This window comes from Vipera berus, assembly GCF_964194415.1.
Source record: "Vipera berus genome assembly, chromosome: 1".
NCBI lineage: Eukaryota > Metazoa > Chordata > Lepidosauria > Squamata > Viperidae > Vipera > Vipera berus.
In genome coordinates this window covers 20,736,723-20,756,270 of record NC_138202.1, presented here as the reverse complement: position 1 = coordinate 20,756,270, position 19,548 = coordinate 20,736,723, and the positions used below count along the sequence as shown (strand labels likewise).

Sequence of the window (19,548 nt, the reverse complement as noted above, 5' to 3'; positions counted from 1 at the left end):
AGAGATCAGGTCAGTTATAACATTAGTTTCATGTAGGCTAGTAACCAAATCCTGAAAATTTTTATTTGTAACATGAATACAAAGAAATGTACCAAAGCTGAGAGTTTAATGCAACAATGACTGATATAAAAATTAAATGAAAAAGAGGGATTCAGAAATTATCAACTGCAAATTCAGAAAGGGAAGCTCAGGACTAGGTTTATACAGTCTCAACTGTAGTATTTTTCATTGATTTGGAAAATATTTCTGTCCTGCAGATCATTTAATTCCATTAAATGAAATATCATCTACTGCTATTTTGAAAATAATTATATTTCTTGGATGATTTTTTTTTACTTAGGTGTAAGCTTTGCTTTTATAGAGTGTCAACGGTGACAAACCAGTTTTTTAAAACCTTTCAAGTACTAATATAAGAAAAATGTTATTTAACATTTTGGATTCTCACAAGCAAAATGCATAAAAATGTGACAATTTAGTTATTAAAAAGAAGCAATCATATTGTCAAGCTACAAAAACACACGCACACTATGCCAACCATGTCGCTCCATAGCTTGCCAACAGACCAAGGGGGGAAGAGTGGTGATGGAATGCACAGGTGGATTCTAACCACATGGGAATCAAGTTTGTCCAAGAACTGTTACTGCAAGCAGAGATTTTCTTCTCACAACAACTGTCCGAAGACTAATTGGACAATGTGTCAAAAGGGGAAGGAAGATTTAGTCTTTTTACTTATTGTTCTGGTGCCATATTGCCAGAGCTGTTTTTCTATTCATCAATGCCGGTATGTTGTACTCAATAAAGTTTTGCATTCAAGATTGGAACGTCTCGGCTGTGCTTACTTCGTTGGGATCACTAGCTAAAATCCCTGACAAATATCATGCACATAAGAAGGAAGTTCTGAAATGTTAATTTTGTATTTTCTTTTGTTCCAATTTTTCTATTCCTAGTTTACAAACACGCTCTGTGTTCAATTTTCCACTTACACTGAACAAGATCAAGTAAAACTCATCCCCATTTATATATAGCAACTGTATAAATGTTTTAGATAAACAATATTTTCTTTTAGATTTGCAACAACTGAAAGATGCTATGTGGATGGAATCTTTGAAGCAGGAGGGCACAACCATACCTGTCACTAGCACTAAGTACTTTGCGTGACATGTTTGATCTTGAATTGTCTATGTTGCCAGTATGAGAACGCCTTCCTTTGGCTGAGGGTGTAACTATTGGCATCTCTCCAAGTCCCTGAAATTATGTAACAAGAATAAAAAAATATTTATTTCAATTCTCTATATGGCCTCATATCTTCATTTGTTTCTAATACAATAACATCAAGAAATAAGGACATGTTTATAAAATAGGGGGAGGAGTTGCCTCAAAAAACTTGTAAATATGTAAACACAGGAGAAAGTAGAGGAACGGAGAAAATGTAAATAAATGAAGAAAGTTCTGATAAAAAGATTTTACATTGCTTCTGATAAAAATAGGTTTAATGAAAACATTTAATGTTTCTTCTGTCCTAAAGCAAAGGACTTAATGGACTCAAAACTTATTTTCAAATTGAAATTCAAGCACTATAAAACATGGGGGCCAGTCTTAATAGATCTCCAAGATTAACACATTCTAATTAAATAACAAAAGCATAACTAACTTTTAAGTCAGGGACTGCAAAAGACATTACTTGAGAAAAGTTTCTCATAGAAACATAATAGCTAAAGAGGAACGGGAAAAAGAACTTTAAATTAAATCAAAAGGCAGGGAGATATAATGGTACTTAAAATACTGCCCTTTTCAAACATAAATATTGTAAATTTATCCACATCATAAAGCAGCATGTTCAGTTCATTATCACTCCCCAAATAGGAATTTGTGGCTTATTATTCCATTTTATTTTGGAATTCTTTTTAACATACCTTCTGACGCAAATTGCTGACTGTCTCTTTAACATAAGGCAAGTCCTTTGGCAGCACATGCTTTTCAAGCATTTTATCAAAGTCTGTGTGTGTCATCAAAGTGAAAAGCATCTTTCGACCATAGTATCTACAAACATCACAAAATAAGTTTTATAAATACTCATGAAATTAATCTAGATTTCTTTTAAACCAGATTCTTTTTCTAAACAAAATAAAAATGCAATAAAAAGAAAAGGAAGAAAATTATATTAACTGAGCCTTTCAGGGTCTGGCAAGTTTTATGTATTAGAATACAACTGTCATCCTTCATACTAAATATACTTGCTTTAGGATGCAGTTATAGTCATAAAAACCTTGGAGGATTTGTTTGTTTTTCCTAGATATTCCAGATTTCTGCTTTCTGGAGATGCCAGAAAAGAGAAATATGGAATATCTAGAAAGAAAATATGAAGCAACATACTAACCAAATGTGAGTGATATTTGATTCTCTATCTTTCTACCATTCTTGCATACTTAAAGATCAATGGACATATGTCACTATTTACTAGTTTGTGAAATGAGAATAATAAGTCTCCAAACAAAACTGTGAACACACATAGTATCAGATGTAGGAATTTATACTTTAGTTCCATAAAAAATATATGAAGATGTTATTTCCCATAAATACAATGGCTTAAGCAGAAGGACTTAATTCATTAATGTGAAGGGCTAAAAACCAAATATGCAACGACTTTTAGCTGTTAAGCAATAACTTTTCCTCACTGAGACTGGAATGTCTCAGTTTTTGTCAACAAAGTTTTCATGTCTCCTTGTATGTAAAATACCCCATAAATGAGGCATCCAGAATGGAGAAACAAAAGGCCACCTTTTATAAAAATCTAAGTCAGTAAGAAACCTACAGAAACTTAAATCAGTGTTTTGCTGTATGAGATAAATTTTCACACCTGAAAATCCCATTTGGGATTCTTTGTTTTTCTTTTATTTATCATGCCCTCTTGTTATTTCTTCAAGATTTAAGAGAAGCTTTCATACAAAACAGAGTCTAAAACATCTTCATGTCCTTGATTATTTTCAAAAAATCATGCCATTTAGCATTTCCCCTCACTTATGCATCTGCACACCTTGTTTCTTGTGAACTATCCTGGACAAATTTGGCCACAGCAGACAAAATCTTGTCAGTTATATCCTTAATTCCAGACAATATACGTCCTGGTCCCATGTGCTCTACAACATCTGACAAATGTTGGGCAGCACATCTTCTTACTGCTGTATTTAAGTGGCTGGTAAGAATAAAAAGCATATACAGTTTAGAAAAATACACCATTATTATTTATTGCAACAGTGATGCTGAAAGACTTTTTGAAAATTCCTATGCATTTTACTAACTGAATCAAGATAACAAAGGCATAAAATTTATTTATTTTATTTATTTATTTGTTTTTATAAACCGCCCTTCTCCCGAGGGACTCGGGGCGGTGTACAGAATAAGGTAGGTATACAGATTGAACAATAGTGAAAAAACAATAGTAAAAACAAACTGGGACCCCAATTAGAGCTATCAGGCCAGGCCGGACTGCTGGAACAGGTAAGTTTTTAAGTCGCGCCGGAAGGTGCGGAGGTCGGGGGCCATCCGGATTTCGGTTGGCAAGCTGTTCCAGAGGGCTGGCGCACCCACTGAGAATGCCCTCCCCCTGGGGGCCACCAGCCGACATTCCTTGAGCGGTGGCACCCTGAGGAGGCCCTCTCTGTGGGAGCGCACAGGACGGTGGGGTGCTGACATTGGCAGAAGGTGCTCCCGTAGGTAGTCCGGACCCATGCCATGTAGGACTTTGTATGTCATTGTTAGCACCTTGAACTTCACACGGAAGGCAACTGGAAGCCAGTGCAGCGCACGGAGGAGAGGTGTGATATGGGAGTATCGGGAGGCTCCCAAGAGTGTCCGTGCCGCTGCACTTTGCACCAGCTGAAGCTTCCGAGTGGATCTCAAGGGCAGCCCCATGTAGAGAGCGTTACAGTAGTCTAGGCGAGAGGTCACAAGGGCATGGGTGACTGTACGTAAGGCATCCAGGTCCAGATAAGGCCGTAATTGGCGAACTAGTCGAACCCGGGAGAAGGCCCCCTTGGTCACAGCTCCTATGTGATCTTCCAGGGAGAGCTGCGAGTCTAGGAGGACACCCAGGTTGTGGGCCCTATCAACAGGGGGTAGTAACTTGTCCCCGATGTTAAGGGATGGGATGTTCTGAGTATCCTGGCTTGCCGGTACGTACAGCCATTCAGTCTTGTCCGGGTTCAGTTGAAGCCTGTTCCTCCCCATCCATTCCCGGACCGCTTTCAGGCAGCGGGACATTACATCGAGGGCATCACTGATGTTGTTTGGAGTTGAGATGAAAAGCTGGGTGTCATCAGCATACTGATGGTACCCTACTCCAAAGCTGCGAATGATCTCGCCCAGCGGTTTCATGTAGATGTTGAACAGGAGAGGCGAGAGGACCGACCCCTGAGGGACTCCGCAAGCGAGAGGCCTCGGGGTCGACCTCTGTCCCCATGCCAGCACCGACTGCGAGCGACCCTGGAGAAAGGAGGAGAACCAATGCAGAACCGTGCCTCCCACTCCCAGTCCCCTGAGGCGTCGCAGCAAGATACCATGGTCGATGGTATCGAAAGCCGCCGAGAGGTCTAATAAGACTAGGACAGAGGAATGGCCCCTGTCCCGGGCTCTCCAGAGATCATTCATCAGAGCGACCAATGCCGTCTCCGTGCTGTAGCCCGGCCTGAAGCCCGATTGGTACGGGTCTAGATAAACCGCTTCATCCAGGATCTGAGGAAGTTGGTGCGCCACCACGCTCTCAACAACCTTCGCAAGGAAGCGAAGATTGGAGACTGGACGAAAGTTATTCAATGAGGATGGGTCCAAGGTGGGCTTCTTGAGGAGAGGTCTCACCACCGCCTCCTTCAAGGCGGTGGGGAAGTGACCCTCACTCAGAGAAGCAGAGATGACCGCCAGGAACCAGCCTCGTGTCCCCTCTCGAGCTGCATAAGCCAGCCAGGAAGGGCACGGGTCCAGTAAGCATGTGGAGGAGCTCAACCTCCTCATAATCCTGTCCACTTCCTTAGGAGTCACAGGATCAAATTCCTCCCAGATGACGTCGACAAGACTGTCCATGTCTTGTTCTTCCAGCTCAGCCCAGTTGGAGTCCAGGCCGGTTCGAATCCGAGCAATTTTATCCAGCAGATATTGACCGAATTCCTCGGCTCGACCCTGCAAGGGTTCCTCCCTCACCTCTTGGTTCAGTAGGGAGCGAGTCACCCTGAACAAGGCAGCCGGGCGATTATCTGCGGACGCGATGAGGGTGGAAAAGTAGTTGGATTTTGCCACCCTTATCGCAGCGAGATAAGACCTGGTGAGGATTCTTAATCGCAATCGGTCGGATTCGGATCGACTGGATCTCCAACGGCTCTCTAGGCCCCGTCTCCGACGCTTCATCTCCCGGAGCTCCGCGGTGAACCATGGGGCTCGCTGGGATCTGCGCCGGGTCAGAGGCCGCAAGGGTACAACTCGGTCCAGAGCCTCCGTGGCTGCCTTTTCCCAGGCTTCCACTAAGGCATCCGCCGAGCTGTGAGCAGGGAGTGCATGTGCGTCCCCAAGCGCTGCCTGGAACCTATCAGGGTCCATTAGGCGCCTAGGACGGTACCATCTGGTTGGCACCGCGCACCCACGGCAGGGGGTGGCAAAGGGGAATTCTAGCCGCAGGAGGTGATGATCGGTCCATGACAGGGGCGTAACAGTCGTGGCACCCCCACCGATATCATCGCGCCACCGTCCAGACAAGAACACCAAGTCTGGGGTGTGGCCTCTCTCATGAGTCGGTCCAGAAATTATTTGCGACAGGTCCATGGCCGCCATGGAAGCCATGAACTCCCGAGCCAGATCGGACGATCCTCCCAGGGACGGTAGGTTAAAGTCGCCCAAGACCATGAGTTTTGGGAATTCAACCACCAACCCTGAGAGGACATCGAGTAGCTCGGGCAGGGCTGCCGCTGCACGATTAGGTGGTAGGTATGCCAGCAGCAGGCCCAACTGCGCCCCCGGGCCGTATCTCAGTAGGAGAGACTCACACCCGACCATCTGAGGGACGGTGGTCTCTCGCGGGCTAAGGGATTCCCTGATGATAACTGCCACTCCCCCGCCCCTCCCATGGGTCCGAGGCTGGTGCAGCACCTGGAAACCTGGCGGGCAGAGGTCAACCAGAGGGACACCACCCTCTGGGCCCAGCCAGGTTTCCGTGATGCAAGCCAGGTCCGCGTGCTCGCTCTCCACTAGGTCACGAACAAGGTGAGCCTTGTTAGCTACGGACCTGGCATTCAGGTAGACCAGCCTTAGCATAGGAGGTTGCACACCTTCCCAGATATCTGGAGCTAAATTTAATTCATTTGGCTAGTAGCAATGCAAGACTCTTTATGTAATAGATCCATTCCAAACCACACAATTCCAATTTAAAATGCAGGTATGTTGCAGCAAAAGGCAGCTAGACAAGGTCTTTTTTGGACATTAAAGCTAAGGAAATATCTTAAATAAAAAAGAAGTAACAATAGAAGAAATCGTGCTAATTAGCATGCTTAAATATTTTCTTGTGCAGCCATCACTCGCTTACATCTTGCCTTTCCACTATGGCTTCCAAGATGGATGACAGAAACACTTAAACCAGCTTATGTACAGTGCACGAAGGGAGTAAAAATAGTTAATTAAAGACATAAGGAAATATAGGCAAATCTAGTTTACACCTGAACCATCTACTCTACCTTTTCATCTTTGATTCTATGATTTCTGTACACTGCTTCATACATTTTTCTTTTTCAAGAGCTAATCAATTCTATCCATCTATTTTATATATATATATATATATATATATATATATATATATATATATATACACAGTATATATATATATATACACACACACATACATACATATATATATATATATATATATATATAGTATATATACACACACACATACATATACATATATACATATATACATATATACATATATACATATATACATATATACATATATATATATATATATATATATATATATATATATATATATATGTATATATGTATATATGTATATATGTATATATATACAGTATATATATATATACGGTATATACACACACACACACTTCACCATAACTTTTTAGGTACTGCTCAATCACTTTTATAGTTTATTCTCATTCATCTAGCACTCTTTCATTCTTGACCCTATTTCTTCTTCTTGTACCTCACACACTTCTTGAGTATGTCATACCTAACTTCTTATGTAGCCACAAGCAAAGACACAAAAATAAATCAGCTCTTCACTAAAATTGTAAGATAGGTGCAGACTGTTTCTAGCCTTTACATATTATGGGCAAGAAAAAAGGTGGAACTGTTATTTTCCTATATTCCTGTTTAGTAAATATTCTGTCTAACAAGGTATATAAATTCATCTAATTGCTCATTTTTTTCACTATTTAGGTACAACTTATAATTCCATTTTCTGTGTTAAACATAGCTAACTTGGTCTTTGCTACACAAATTTTCAAATTCCAACTTTTCAGTGGATCATACAATCCACTGCTCACTGCATATCATTCATGTTTTCAGACAATAAAATATCACTTGTAAGCAAAGGTAAATACACATTCATATTCACATTAATAAATAATAATAATAATATCCCCAACCACCATAACATTATCTTCATTACCAACATTCTTTATACATTTAACCTGAAGTATTTTAAACAATCAAGGGATTATCACACATCCTTAACTTACTTCTTGTTGAATTATCCACTAATCCATTCTCATGCATGCATTACTTCCATGATATATTGCTGTAATCACATTCAGCAACCTAACCTCGAAACCATATAAATGCAAAATATTCCATAATTTGAACAGATTCAGTTTAGCATATGCATTCTCTAAATCAAGAAATGTATATTTTATTTTTTCCCATTCATACATTTCTCAATGTCTCAATCTGGAGATAAAATGTGGTCTGCACACTTTCCAGTTGGCATAAAGCCACATTTTACTTCTCAAATTTGCTCATTTTCATCTCTCATACCTATGTTTAAAGGAAAAGAAGATTCAATCATCAGAACTGCAACAGGCTGAGCTGAATTCTGATAATGATTAGCTTGACAGTTCTACCTATTTTATTTTAAGCAGAGTCAAGAAAGCCTCTGAAAGGCCATAATTCAAAATTCTACCTTTGACCTCCATTGATCAGAGAAGAAAGAGCACGTGCAGGAGTCACATTATTAACCATAGCTTTCAGTGCTTTGTCAACGTCCTCCCTAATGAAGGTGTTTGATTCCCCAGCCTTATGCAAAAGGACTTTAACTGTATTATCTAGTTCTTGATCCATGCTCTTTTTCAGGTAGTTGAATAAATCTCCTAAACAAACAACCGCAGCTCGGGAAACAACAGAACGTAAATTTTTCACCTACAAAAAAGAAAAAAGGAAAAAAAACCTGAATCAGCAACAATTGGCAAAACACTACTGCTGATTTTGAATCCCACCCTATCCCCCATCAAGCCATTACATTACATAGAATATGTGTATACAACCAAGTTAAATGAAATATCACAATAATTGCTATAATATAGCACATTACACATTAAGCTGGTGTATACACACACACACACACACACAAACAACAAATATATGTTTGCCAGATAAATTTTACAAAAATGTAAACCCAATGTGCCACTGTTATGAAAAAGGCAAACTCACTGTTGTGAAAATAAGCAAATGCTCCCTATAATTAAAAAAGGGAAAATCTATTGTGTGACAAACTTTAGAATATATAATGAGCTCTTAGATATCAGTTGTCAACAAATGGTATTAAAGTTTTAAAAATGTTGTTTTAACTAATATCCCAGAAAAGAACAAATAAAATGATCTACAGGCTGGATCAATTCTTGCTGGATAATATGAAGAGAAAGGTGTTAATTCCATTCATGTCTTTAGATTTCCCATATCAGTTTTGGTGATCATTGTAGCATAAGAATATTTGAATAGACCGGCTTTTGGTCTGTTCTAGCAGACAGCCCTATGCTTAGCAGAGCTTAGATACAGGTAATCCTCAACTTACAACCACAATTAAGTCCAGTTTTTATTAATTATTGTGATTGATTGTGATTGTTGCCCACATGGCCATTTCACTCAACAACTGCAATCTCAGCTCTCCTCATTGCAATCATTAAGCTATTGAGTAAGTCATTAAACAGATGGTAGGAAAGAGCTGCCTGCTGAAGGAGTGGGGGGGGGGAAGGCAGCTTTTCTCCCTTTAGTGCTCAGATCTTCATGATCTGGGATTTTCTCCAGTGTATTGCTGGAGTTCCAGCACAGAAGGGAACCAAAATCCAAGCAGGATTTTGGCATGGAGTGTTTTCAGCACTGGGCATTTAGAGCTAGTCCCCAGAAATTAGAAGAACCCTTTTCACCCATCCTTTTGATGGCAAAGGTGCTGCCTAACAGATTGATGGGGAATCTCTCCACCAAGTAGCACTTTTGCTCTCAACAAATTGGCTGGAAAAGTCCCTCCAAGAAGGATTCCCTGCTTGGATTTTGGGAGGGACTTTTATCAGCCAGCCCCTAGAAACCAAACGGATTCCTTTGGGCAGGAGGCAGTGGCTTGCAACCATTGCCTTTATGCAGTGGTGGGATTCCGTTGGTTCGCACCGGTTCGGCAGAACCAATACCTAATTTTTCTCTTGAGTTCAGAGAACCAGTTGTTAAAATGGCACTTGAAAAAAGCGGAGTCCTTGTGCACACCTGCCTCACACTTGCCCCATATCCACCCTGCTCTCCACGGCATGCTGCAGCCGATCCAAAGCAGATGGCCAGGCACCGAAGCACCACCAAAAACAGCAGAGTCTGTGTGCATGCCTGCCTTGCCCGCATCAGCCCTGCTCTCCACAGTGCGGTGCAGCTGATCCAAGCCGTGGAGAGCACGGGTGATGGGTGAGTGCGTAGCAGGCACGCACACAGACTCCGCTGTTTTCGGCGGCACTTCAGTGCCTGGCTGGCTGCCTTCGATCAGCTTCAGTGCGCCATGGAGAGCATGGCAGACGCAGGGCGAGGCAGGTGCACACACAGACTGTGCTTTTTTCAGTGGTGCTTTGGTGCCTGGCCAGCTCAGCCAATTTCCCTCTTTCTTCTCCCTGTTCCTCCTCCTCCTTTGACAACAGTGGGGTTTGGAGGATGATCAATCCCCATTCATGAAATGGCCGCCAATCAATTGCCGCACCGCCTCTTGGGAGTGCAACACCAGCTACTATTTCATAAAACTCATTATACCTTTGATGAAATACTACATTTTAATTCCCCCGTTTGTTACTTCAGTAAACAAGCATATGTAAAGAGGGAAAGTGCCAAACAACCAGGGAAAGTGCCAAACAAATGACAACCAGCTGTCATTTGTTTCAGCTTGGTGTTACGCCCAAAATTCCCTCGAGATATTATGAGTGTGCTGGTGTTCCCCAAAGGGTGAAAATAATAGGAAGTTAGGACACAATGTACCAATAGAAATATAGATTTCAAGGGTTATTTTATCGCCCATTTCAAAAGCAGTGAAAGAATGCCCACAACTTTCCCATAACAAACAGGTTTGTCATACACATCATTCAATTGTTTTTTGTCAGGCATTATTTAATATTTTTTCATTAATATTTTAAATCTTTCTTATAACATAATCTAGTTTTGTGTACCTCTTTTATTGTCCTTATTTAAATATTAAATACATGAAATAATAAACCACCTTTTGGTATATATATATATATATATATATATATATATATATATATATATATATTTAAAATGGTCATTAGGGCAGAGAACTGGTTGCTCAATTATTTGAATCCCACCACTGCCTTTATGGGGAAGTCAGCAGGGAAGAGTGCACATGGTGACCAGATGAGAATGAATGGGTTGCCAAGCACCCAGATCACAATCACATGACTGTTGGGGTACTGTAATGGCCCTATAAAAGCCCTTTCATTCAGTGCTGTTGGTAATTTCAAACATTTGCTGAACGAATGGTCATTAAGTGAGGACTATCTGTATACTCCTTGACCTATGATATTAACTGGAATTTCTGTTGCTAAGCAATGTAGTTGTAAAGTGTGAACGCATTGCTTAGCAATCTCTGTGGTCCTGGTTGCCATCATTAATCAAATTTCATAGTCATTAGATAAGGCTGCTTTCTGCTGGCTTCCCACAACCCAAACAGAGTGTGAGGATCTGTGTAAGCGGCATGGCTGGGTCCCACCATTTGTTCAGCAATGTCATAACATGGAATGGTTGCTGACTGAATGGTTGTACATCAAGGGTTACCTGTATATGCACACGAGGCTATAGCTTTAAGTTATAGATTTAGTAGAAAACATCATAAATCAAAAAATTAAAACCAAAATAATTTTGCTTAAGTTTGGTAGGCCAGAAATGCTACAAGAAAAATTACTTTATGAACCCTTTTCCATCTAAAGTCTCACTAAAATGAAGATATAGCCAAGCAAAAATTAATTGATTTTTTTCCACATTTATACATTTTTTGCATTCCCTTTCTGCTACAATAGGGATAGACAATCTTTGGAGGTCGAGAGTCACAGTTAATACATTGGGAAATATTAAAAGTTGAGGTCATCGGTCACCTTGTATTAAGACAATTAAGTTCTGGAAGCAGCAAACTTCATGAATAAAGAAAACATTTAGAATAAAATAAAGGGGATGCAAAAATTAAAGTACAAATTACAAAAAAAGCAACAAATGGCAAATATATTTAATTTTTCCCCTCCCCAATAAATGAGGTTGAGAACTGAAGAAACAGGGGAAAAACTTACTTCTTGCACAACAGCCAAGCTAGTTTCATGCAGCTTTGCAGTTAGAGCATCAGAGTGATAGGCAGAAAGGCACCTAATTGAATTGAGGCCCTCAATTTTCTTCTCCCTATGTTGAAACAAAAGATGAAATATGTATATTGCACAGAACAGACAAATAGCTCAGATTCATTTAAAAAAATCTCAATTTACACATTTTTATCACACTTCTAAAAATAAAAATAAGTAAAATCACTAGTTAAAATCACCAGTAAAAAAATGTAATATTTTACATTAAGAGTAAAATACTGTGGCAACTGCTTTTTATTTAATTGTGTACCACAGAACTTTTTCTCTTTCATCCCAAAGATGAAAATAATAATAATAAAAAAAAGATAAGAGACTGAGAAACATACCAGTCATTATCAGCAAGATACTGCAAGGCTTCCAAAAGAGTAACTTCAGGCTTGGGGAAAGGTCTCAAATCTGAGGGTTCCATTATTTCGGAACTGTGCGTAACAGATAACGTCTGATCCTTAAACGGGATTTGTGGACCTGGAGAGTCTTCACCTGCAACTTCATCCATTTGATTATGCAAAAGTGACCTAACTCTGTGATGTGAATAAGCCATTTATTTATTTATTTATTTATTTAATTTATTGTGTTTATACGGCCGCCCAATTCAGATGTGACTCTGGGTGGCGTAGAATAGCTCATCAAAAAAAAATATACCAAAGTAAACAGGACATACTGTTAAAAATGGACTACTGCAATAACAGAGCAATGAGAAGCAAAGTGTACTATAGTTCATCTGTTGGGGACTCTGCTTTTTCCAACCCAAACACCCAGGGGGAAAAAAATCAGTTTTTCACTGCCTTTCCAGAAGCCTACAGGATTGGGGCTGATTAAGGAAACAAGCTTCTTATATTGGCTGAAAATATATACTACCAGAACAATGAGAGTGGCAAAATCTAGAAGGGACAGACTGGGCTTTACTACTACTGTCCTGCTTAGAAATCTAGAGAGGATCTGTTTAAGGTCCCACTTCTATGAGAAATAAATGAGAAGGCAGCCTGGTCTTTGAAAAACATACTTTTCAGTAGAGCTTGGGCTCCTAACATGAGGAAGGCACAAACCTTTAGATATATTGCTAGTTCCATCCAGTGTTTAATGACAATTAGAAAAGCTTGCTTTTGTTAATGCTGTATTTTAGAGAGAGGAGAGAGAAGTATTCAATAAATAAATAAAATAATTACCTGAGTCTATCAAGATCAAAGGCTGTGCTTTTTTAATACTTGATGTTCTTTTCAACAAAGGACTGAAAGCAATATTTCCTTAAGGACCAAGAAACAAAAAAATAGCCTTTAGAATATTTCCATAAAGCTCTCTGTAAATGTTCTCTTTAACCAAGTACAGAAAGCAACATTTTCTACTAGATCTTAGAAAATTTTCAATCTAGATTCAATATTACACCATCAAATGTTTCCTCTTTTCTACCGGTAGTATCTGTTTTCCCACACTAGGCAAATACAATTCTTATTGTTATTAATAAATATACAATTGAATAACATCTTTTGTTACATTTTTCTCAAATTATCAATAATGTCAGTTTTAGATAACTTTTCTAACCAAAAAATCTCTTATTTGCATATCCATAGATTGAAGAAGTTAATATATACCACTGAATTACTAATGGACCCAGACAACATGTTGTGTATTAAGTATTTGACTGTAAAACTAGAATATAGATAGATAGATAGATAGATAGATAGATAGATAGATAGATAGATAGATAGATAGATAGATAGATAGATAGATAGATAGATAGATAGATAGACGGACAGCTACAGATGATACTGATTAATGCAAACAACAACAATCTGTTAGATTTTTATCTAACAGTCATGCTAAAAGTCAAAAAATTTTAACTGTATTCCTTATGGTATGTTTATTTGCCTGCACCAGCACTTAATAAAATCACCCTCAGAACTAGGAAGCAGCATTAAAAAGAAAAAGAAATCAGGAATACACCTTATGTGCATGCTACCTAAGATGGCAGTACTTTTGGAAACCATATTAAACAATCATTAAGGAAATAATGGATTACTGCTTTCATTTGTCGTATTTTCTGATTCACTGATCTTGAGTAATTCCCAAGGGTTGGATTCTTTTTTCCCCAGATCTCTAATTTGCTGGTGCTCCTTTTCTTCTCTCTTCTTCTGTCTCATCTTTTCTCGGGCAGATTTGGATAAGGCAATTTTCATCTGCATCAGAGAGTAAAATACAAACAGTACGGGATGAATAAAGAATGTAACACTCCAATGAAAAAGAACACAACCAACATTTATCCTCCTTTTCAGACACAAGATGCAAATTCACTCCAATATTTCACCTGGATGCTCTTAACTGCAATACATAATCAAGATTAATTATGCGCCATCAAGGAAGCGTCACTCTTAGCAATCACACAGATTTCAGCTATTTCAATTATAATAAATGCAAAGGAATTGCCCTTTGGTGGTATATACACATTTAGCATTAAATGAAAATGAGAGAAACCCAAACCAAGAATTCTTATGAAATGAAATGGAGTTAAGAATGAAATGATGACTTAATACGTGAGACTAAATAAGATATCCATCAACTGTCCTATGAGAAGGATTTTTTAAAAAAATGTTTTTAAATAATTATTATTGTTTGTCTAAAGATCGAAGGCAAAAGGAAAAAGAGATGGCAGAGGATGAGATGGTTATAGTGTCACCGATGCAATGAATATGAATTTGGACAAATACTGGGAGACAGTGGAAGACAGGGCATGCTATGGTCCATGGAATCACGAAGAGTTGGACATAAAAATGACTGAACAATTGATGTCTTATTATTTTTATATACCTTGTAACATGTATTAGGAATACTGTAATCCTAAATATAAGAATGTAATAAAAATGAATAAAAATGAAAAATAAATAGTTTGCATTTGTTTATTTGTTGGACCTTAAAATAAAACACAAGAAGATATATGCATTTGTTAATATGCTGCAGCAAACATCAGGAACTATATGCAATTCACTCGAAAGCCCATTATGACTTCTCTATATACATATGTATTTTTTGGGACATGCACACCATGAACACAAGTGATATAAAATTAATGGATGGCGTGTCAAATTGTATATTTCTGCTTTCTCATTTGACTATATTGAGATATATCTGACATCCTGAAGATACATGCTTGATAATTATATGACATACTTGGAAACTCATCCACATGTAGTCCCCACTCTCTACCGTTATACTACATTATGAAATCTGGGGGGAAAAAACATTATGCGAGTTGACTGTACTTTTTCTTAAATGATGGAATGACCATACTTACATCTCTTTCATTTTCCACATCTAGGCAAGGCGCAGAGTTTTGCTGCTGGACTGCTCTCCCATAGATGCCAGAAAGTGATTCCATTTTTGGTTTGAACGAAGGTGCATCTCCATTCTCCATGGAGAATATTATGGATTGACCATAGCTAGGAAGTGAAGAGGGGCTTTCAAACATTCCTGAAATGCACAATTCATTGGATTACAAAAAAATAAAAAAGGTAAAAGTAAAGGTTTGCTTGTCCAGTCATGTCCAAATCTAGGGCACGGTGCTCATCTACGTTTCTTGGCCAAGGGAGCCAAGTGTTGTCTGAAGAATTTTCTGTGGTCAAGTGGCCGGCATGGCTAGAATCAAAGCTTAATTTTGTTCCATATTTCTATGCAAGAAATTTAATTAAAACATTGTTTTAAAATGTAATCGTTTTTGGAACCGAATTAACCAAAAAGGAACAGTACCATGTCTCTTCGATGTGTATTAAGTCATTTGTCCTTTTTAAAATTTTTGGTCCTTTTTCAATATTTGGTCTTCAGCTAGCAGTGTGGAAATGCACACAGTGCACTACCCAGTAAGGTTCAAAGACATAGAACAGATTTTTAAATGTTTAATTCCTAATTGCTTATCCACAAATATTGCACAGTTCATCAAAGGCATATAAGAATCACTGCTCTATTTTGGGTATATCTGATGTTTTCTTGTAATTGCACTCTGATCATTTTCAATGAAAGGCAGGATAATCAAAGATATAATAAATGTATATGTAATTGTTTGAAATACCTTTTCCAACAATAACTACAGAGTCTTCTGACAAGGCACTCGGTGAAATGTATTCTAGACTATTCAACTGATGTAAACTTGAAGAAGGTCCTGTAAATCCTTTAAAAATTATAACAGAATTATGTTTTTTCCCAAATAAATATTTTTTTTTCTTCACAAAGTTAAAATAAATGAACTTTGACATGTCACTAATACCCCAATATTATACAAGCTTTTCACAATAAGACTTCTTGATATGAGTCAACTGAAAAAATCATCCTCTAAAGAACTGAGCAGCTAATTGTTTATATACCAGAGAAATGAAAAAGAAAACAAACATGTATTCAGTGTTTCTGCACTAAACAATATTATCCAAACAAAACTGACAGTTAGAACAATTAACCAGTGGAACAACCTGCCTCCAGAAGCGGTGAATGCTCCAACACTGGAAGTTTTTAAGAAGAGATTGGACAGCCATTTATCTGAAATGGTATAAGGTTTCCTGCCTGAGCAGGGGGTTGGACTAGATGACCTCCAAGATCCTTTCCAACTTTAATATTATCAATAAATACTACTACCTGCAAATAGCATAGCTTTTATTTTGTATGATTGTTTCCTCCATACTCTGAAGTTAATTTTAATAGAAAGCTGGATTCTGCTGCTCCTGATTTCTGTTTTACTTTATAAAACTATGGCATGCACTAATTACAGTAAGTGAAGGAAAGGAGTGAAAAGAGGTAAGGCAGATATGGTCTCTATCCAGAAAAGTAAGCAACAGATAACTGGGTTACAGCTCCATATCCTCCTCTCAATTCTTCCTCCAATTCTGTGACATCCATAATTACTCACCTTTTGTGGATTTACAGTGCATTTGATACTCTTTGCTCTGCCCTTTCAGACTGGCAGGAGACAAAACTTTCTGTTTATCATCTTCATAATCTCCTGATCCATTTCCACAGCTCAGATGCTTAACACTTACATAGGAAGTTGCCTTTTCATGAAACCTTGTTCCTGAAGGGTAAGCAAACATCATTGGAAAATTTCAAATATGGCACCTGTAGAATTATTTCACACAAATTCTGCCCAGTAGAGAGAATATCTTTTTATAGACTATGTGCACACACACACACACACACACACACACACACACACACACACAATCTCCTTTGTATTATACAGATGAAGGGCTACAGCATAGGACAGCACAATTTGTCTAGGGAAAGGACCACACTGCTAAATTAAAAATTCTTATGGACTGGAAAGAAATATCTGAATGCCAATCAGTCATTCTGCACCTAGCAGAATGGCAGAAGCACTGAACTTGTCAATAGCGGAGATGTTTTTTGGGCCATGGTGGCTGTCGTTTTATATCTAGTCCCCTAAACTGGGAGTAGAATTTCTGTTGCTAAGTGAAGCGCTTGATAAACAAACCATCACATGGCTGTGCTGGTTAGTGACAGCAATTCTGGCAGTCCTGTTTAGGAGAAAAACAAACTACACAAACTTCCTCCACTTCAATCTGCCTTTCTCTCCCATCTCTTGCCTTTTCAGCCATCCTGTTCAGCATGACTGAACTTTCTGCCACCTTCTTTGACTTGCCTCGCCTTCCCTGCCATGGTCAACCTCAAGCTCCCCAGCTTGCCTCCACCTCCCCAGCTGCCAGGCTCCAGGTGGATCTCTGTCCCACTTAAGCAGACCATTGCCAGCCAGGGATCACGTATACATGGTTGTTGGCAAGTCCAGCATAGGGAAGGCAAAGTGAAGAATACGATGAAGGTCAGCTGGGGGCAAAGGTGATGGCAGCATACAGTGGATTCTTCATCTTGGCCAAATTGTGCAGGGTGGCCAAAAGGACGGAGATGTGTGTATGGGAGAAAAATAGGCAGATGGGGGGAGTTAAAGCAGAGGTAGTTCAGAAAGGCAGAAGAATGTGATAGTGTGATGCTGTGATGGCCCATAAACATGGGCCAATCGCCAGGAATCCAAATCTTGATAATGTGATACAGAGACGTCATGACAGCTGCTACTTCAAGGACTATTCTTAAGTCCAGTTTTCTTCAGTGCTGTTATGGCTGAAACTCAAGGACTACCTAAATTATTTTTTAAAAAATGTTGACAGGCTGTATAAAGCTGCCTGCCATTGCACATTATACAAAAATGACAACTAGTCAGAGTGTAAGAAATGCACGGTTACTTTTACTCCATTCCACCTTTGTTTTCTGAACTGCACTTTGCCACACAGGGGCCTGGGATTCCTTATGGTAATTCAAGTCCCAATGATGCCTCATCACAACCAGTCATAACCCTTATTCACTTAGGAGCACGTGTATTTTTGCTACTACAGTGGTTAATCACAGGATGACTGAACTGTACCACAATAGATAATCTGATCAAACTCCTGGCTTGCTTAAAACTCGGCTAAACTCTGCTAAAGCATTTCAAACAGTAACCTTTTTATTGTCTAGATCCATCTAGTAAAGAGAAACATGCCACTTCGTGAGGCAACCTGTTACTCTGGTTAACAAATCCTAGAGTAAAATTTTTATTTATTTATTTATAAAATAAATAAATTTTCTGTTTATATTTATAAAATTTATAGGCCCGCACATCTTACCTCAAGATAACTCTGGTGGCTTACAATCATAAAAGAGAAAAACTATATAAACTAAAACATAAAGAAGTTAATACAACATTCCTCCAAACACCTAATGATATCTAAAGTTCCCTGTAGTTACAACCCATTGGTTCCGTTCTGCTCTCTAAGACAACAGAGAATAGGTCAACTCCTATTTTTATATACCAATGTTTTACATCAGACTGCTATCATATCTCCCTTTATTCCCTTCTTCTAATCCATTCTGAACATGTCTAGAGGTAGGTAGACCACTGGGAGGTAGTGTCAGTACTGCATGTAGTGGATTTTCACAGAAAAAGCACCTTTTCTGACGTTTCAGAAAGATTCAGAAGAACCTTTTCTTCTAAACGTACCTAAGATTATATTTTCCTTTGTACCTCTTGCACGATCAGCATCACACTTCTAAAATTTGGCTCTTTTCTCTTTGGGGATATGCCTTCAACTATTTTTGGATGACCTTGTCTATTCATATCTTCTATTTCTTATTCCCTATTCCTTGGTTCATTCAATCAATACTATTATGAATAATCCTAATTTTGTGCTACAGAAAATGCATAGCTTTCTTAGTAAAAAAAATTAATAAAAACCAACTGTGAAATACATTTAAAATTCTTTGGTAGTGGTTTTGACAGTTTTTTCAGTGATGTAGCACAGTTAATATTCTATCAGGATCCAAAAACTTGATATTAATGTACTCATCAAGTACAAGTACAGATACAAAACAGTAAAATATATGTATTAGTATGTGTCTACTTACGCATATATGTATGTATATGTATTAATATTTCATTATATTTGATTGAATATACTGGAGAGATATGGTATATTACAAACAACTAAAATGTCTTCATTTTACTAAATCCAATATTTCCTCCTATTCTTAATACCATACCTGCACTAGGATTCTGCTCCACAATAATAGAGCTTCGATTCCGTGCAGGTGAGAGCTTTGTGGGGCGGGAATTACTTCCAGGCAGAGAAAAGATATCTGATCT

The 19,548-nt window shown here is 38.6% G+C and overlaps 1 protein-coding gene across 4 annotated transcripts in view; it reads right to left on the bottom strand.

The window, feature by feature from the left end:
* TOGARAM1 (TOG array regulator of axonemal microtubules 1) overlaps positions 1 to 19,548 on the bottom strand; it is a 44,443-nt gene that overhangs the window by 12,133 nt on the left and 12,762 nt on the right. For 3 of the 4 annotated variants that reach the window (XR_014026982.1, XM_081331731.1, XM_081331733.1), the window contains 12 exons: positions 19,446 to 19,546; positions 16,768 to 16,929; positions 15,940 to 16,038; positions 15,169 to 15,344; positions 13,900 to 14,056; positions 13,049 to 13,126; positions 12,209 to 12,368; positions 11,817 to 11,922; positions 8,180 to 8,415; positions 3,035 to 3,193; positions 1,914 to 2,040; positions 1,130 to 1,245 (listed from right to left, as the gene is read on the bottom strand). Coding sequence is in view for 3 of the 4 variants with exons in the window: in XM_081331731.1 (XP_081187857.1) it covers positions 1,130 to 1,245; positions 1,914 to 2,040; positions 3,035 to 3,193; positions 8,180 to 8,415; positions 11,817 to 11,922; positions 12,209 to 12,368; positions 13,049 to 13,126; positions 13,900 to 14,056; positions 15,169 to 15,344; positions 15,940 to 16,038; positions 16,768 to 16,929; positions 19,446 to 19,546 (1,677 nt within the window). In the remaining variant the exon portion in view is untranslated. The remainder of the gene's footprint in view (positions 1 to 1,129; positions 1,246 to 1,913; positions 2,041 to 3,034; positions 3,194 to 8,179; positions 8,416 to 11,816; positions 11,923 to 12,208; positions 12,369 to 13,048; positions 13,127 to 13,899; positions 14,057 to 15,168; positions 15,345 to 15,939; positions 16,039 to 16,767; positions 16,930 to 19,445; positions 19,547 to 19,548) is intronic. The other variant, XM_081331732.1, reaches the window with a different exon arrangement.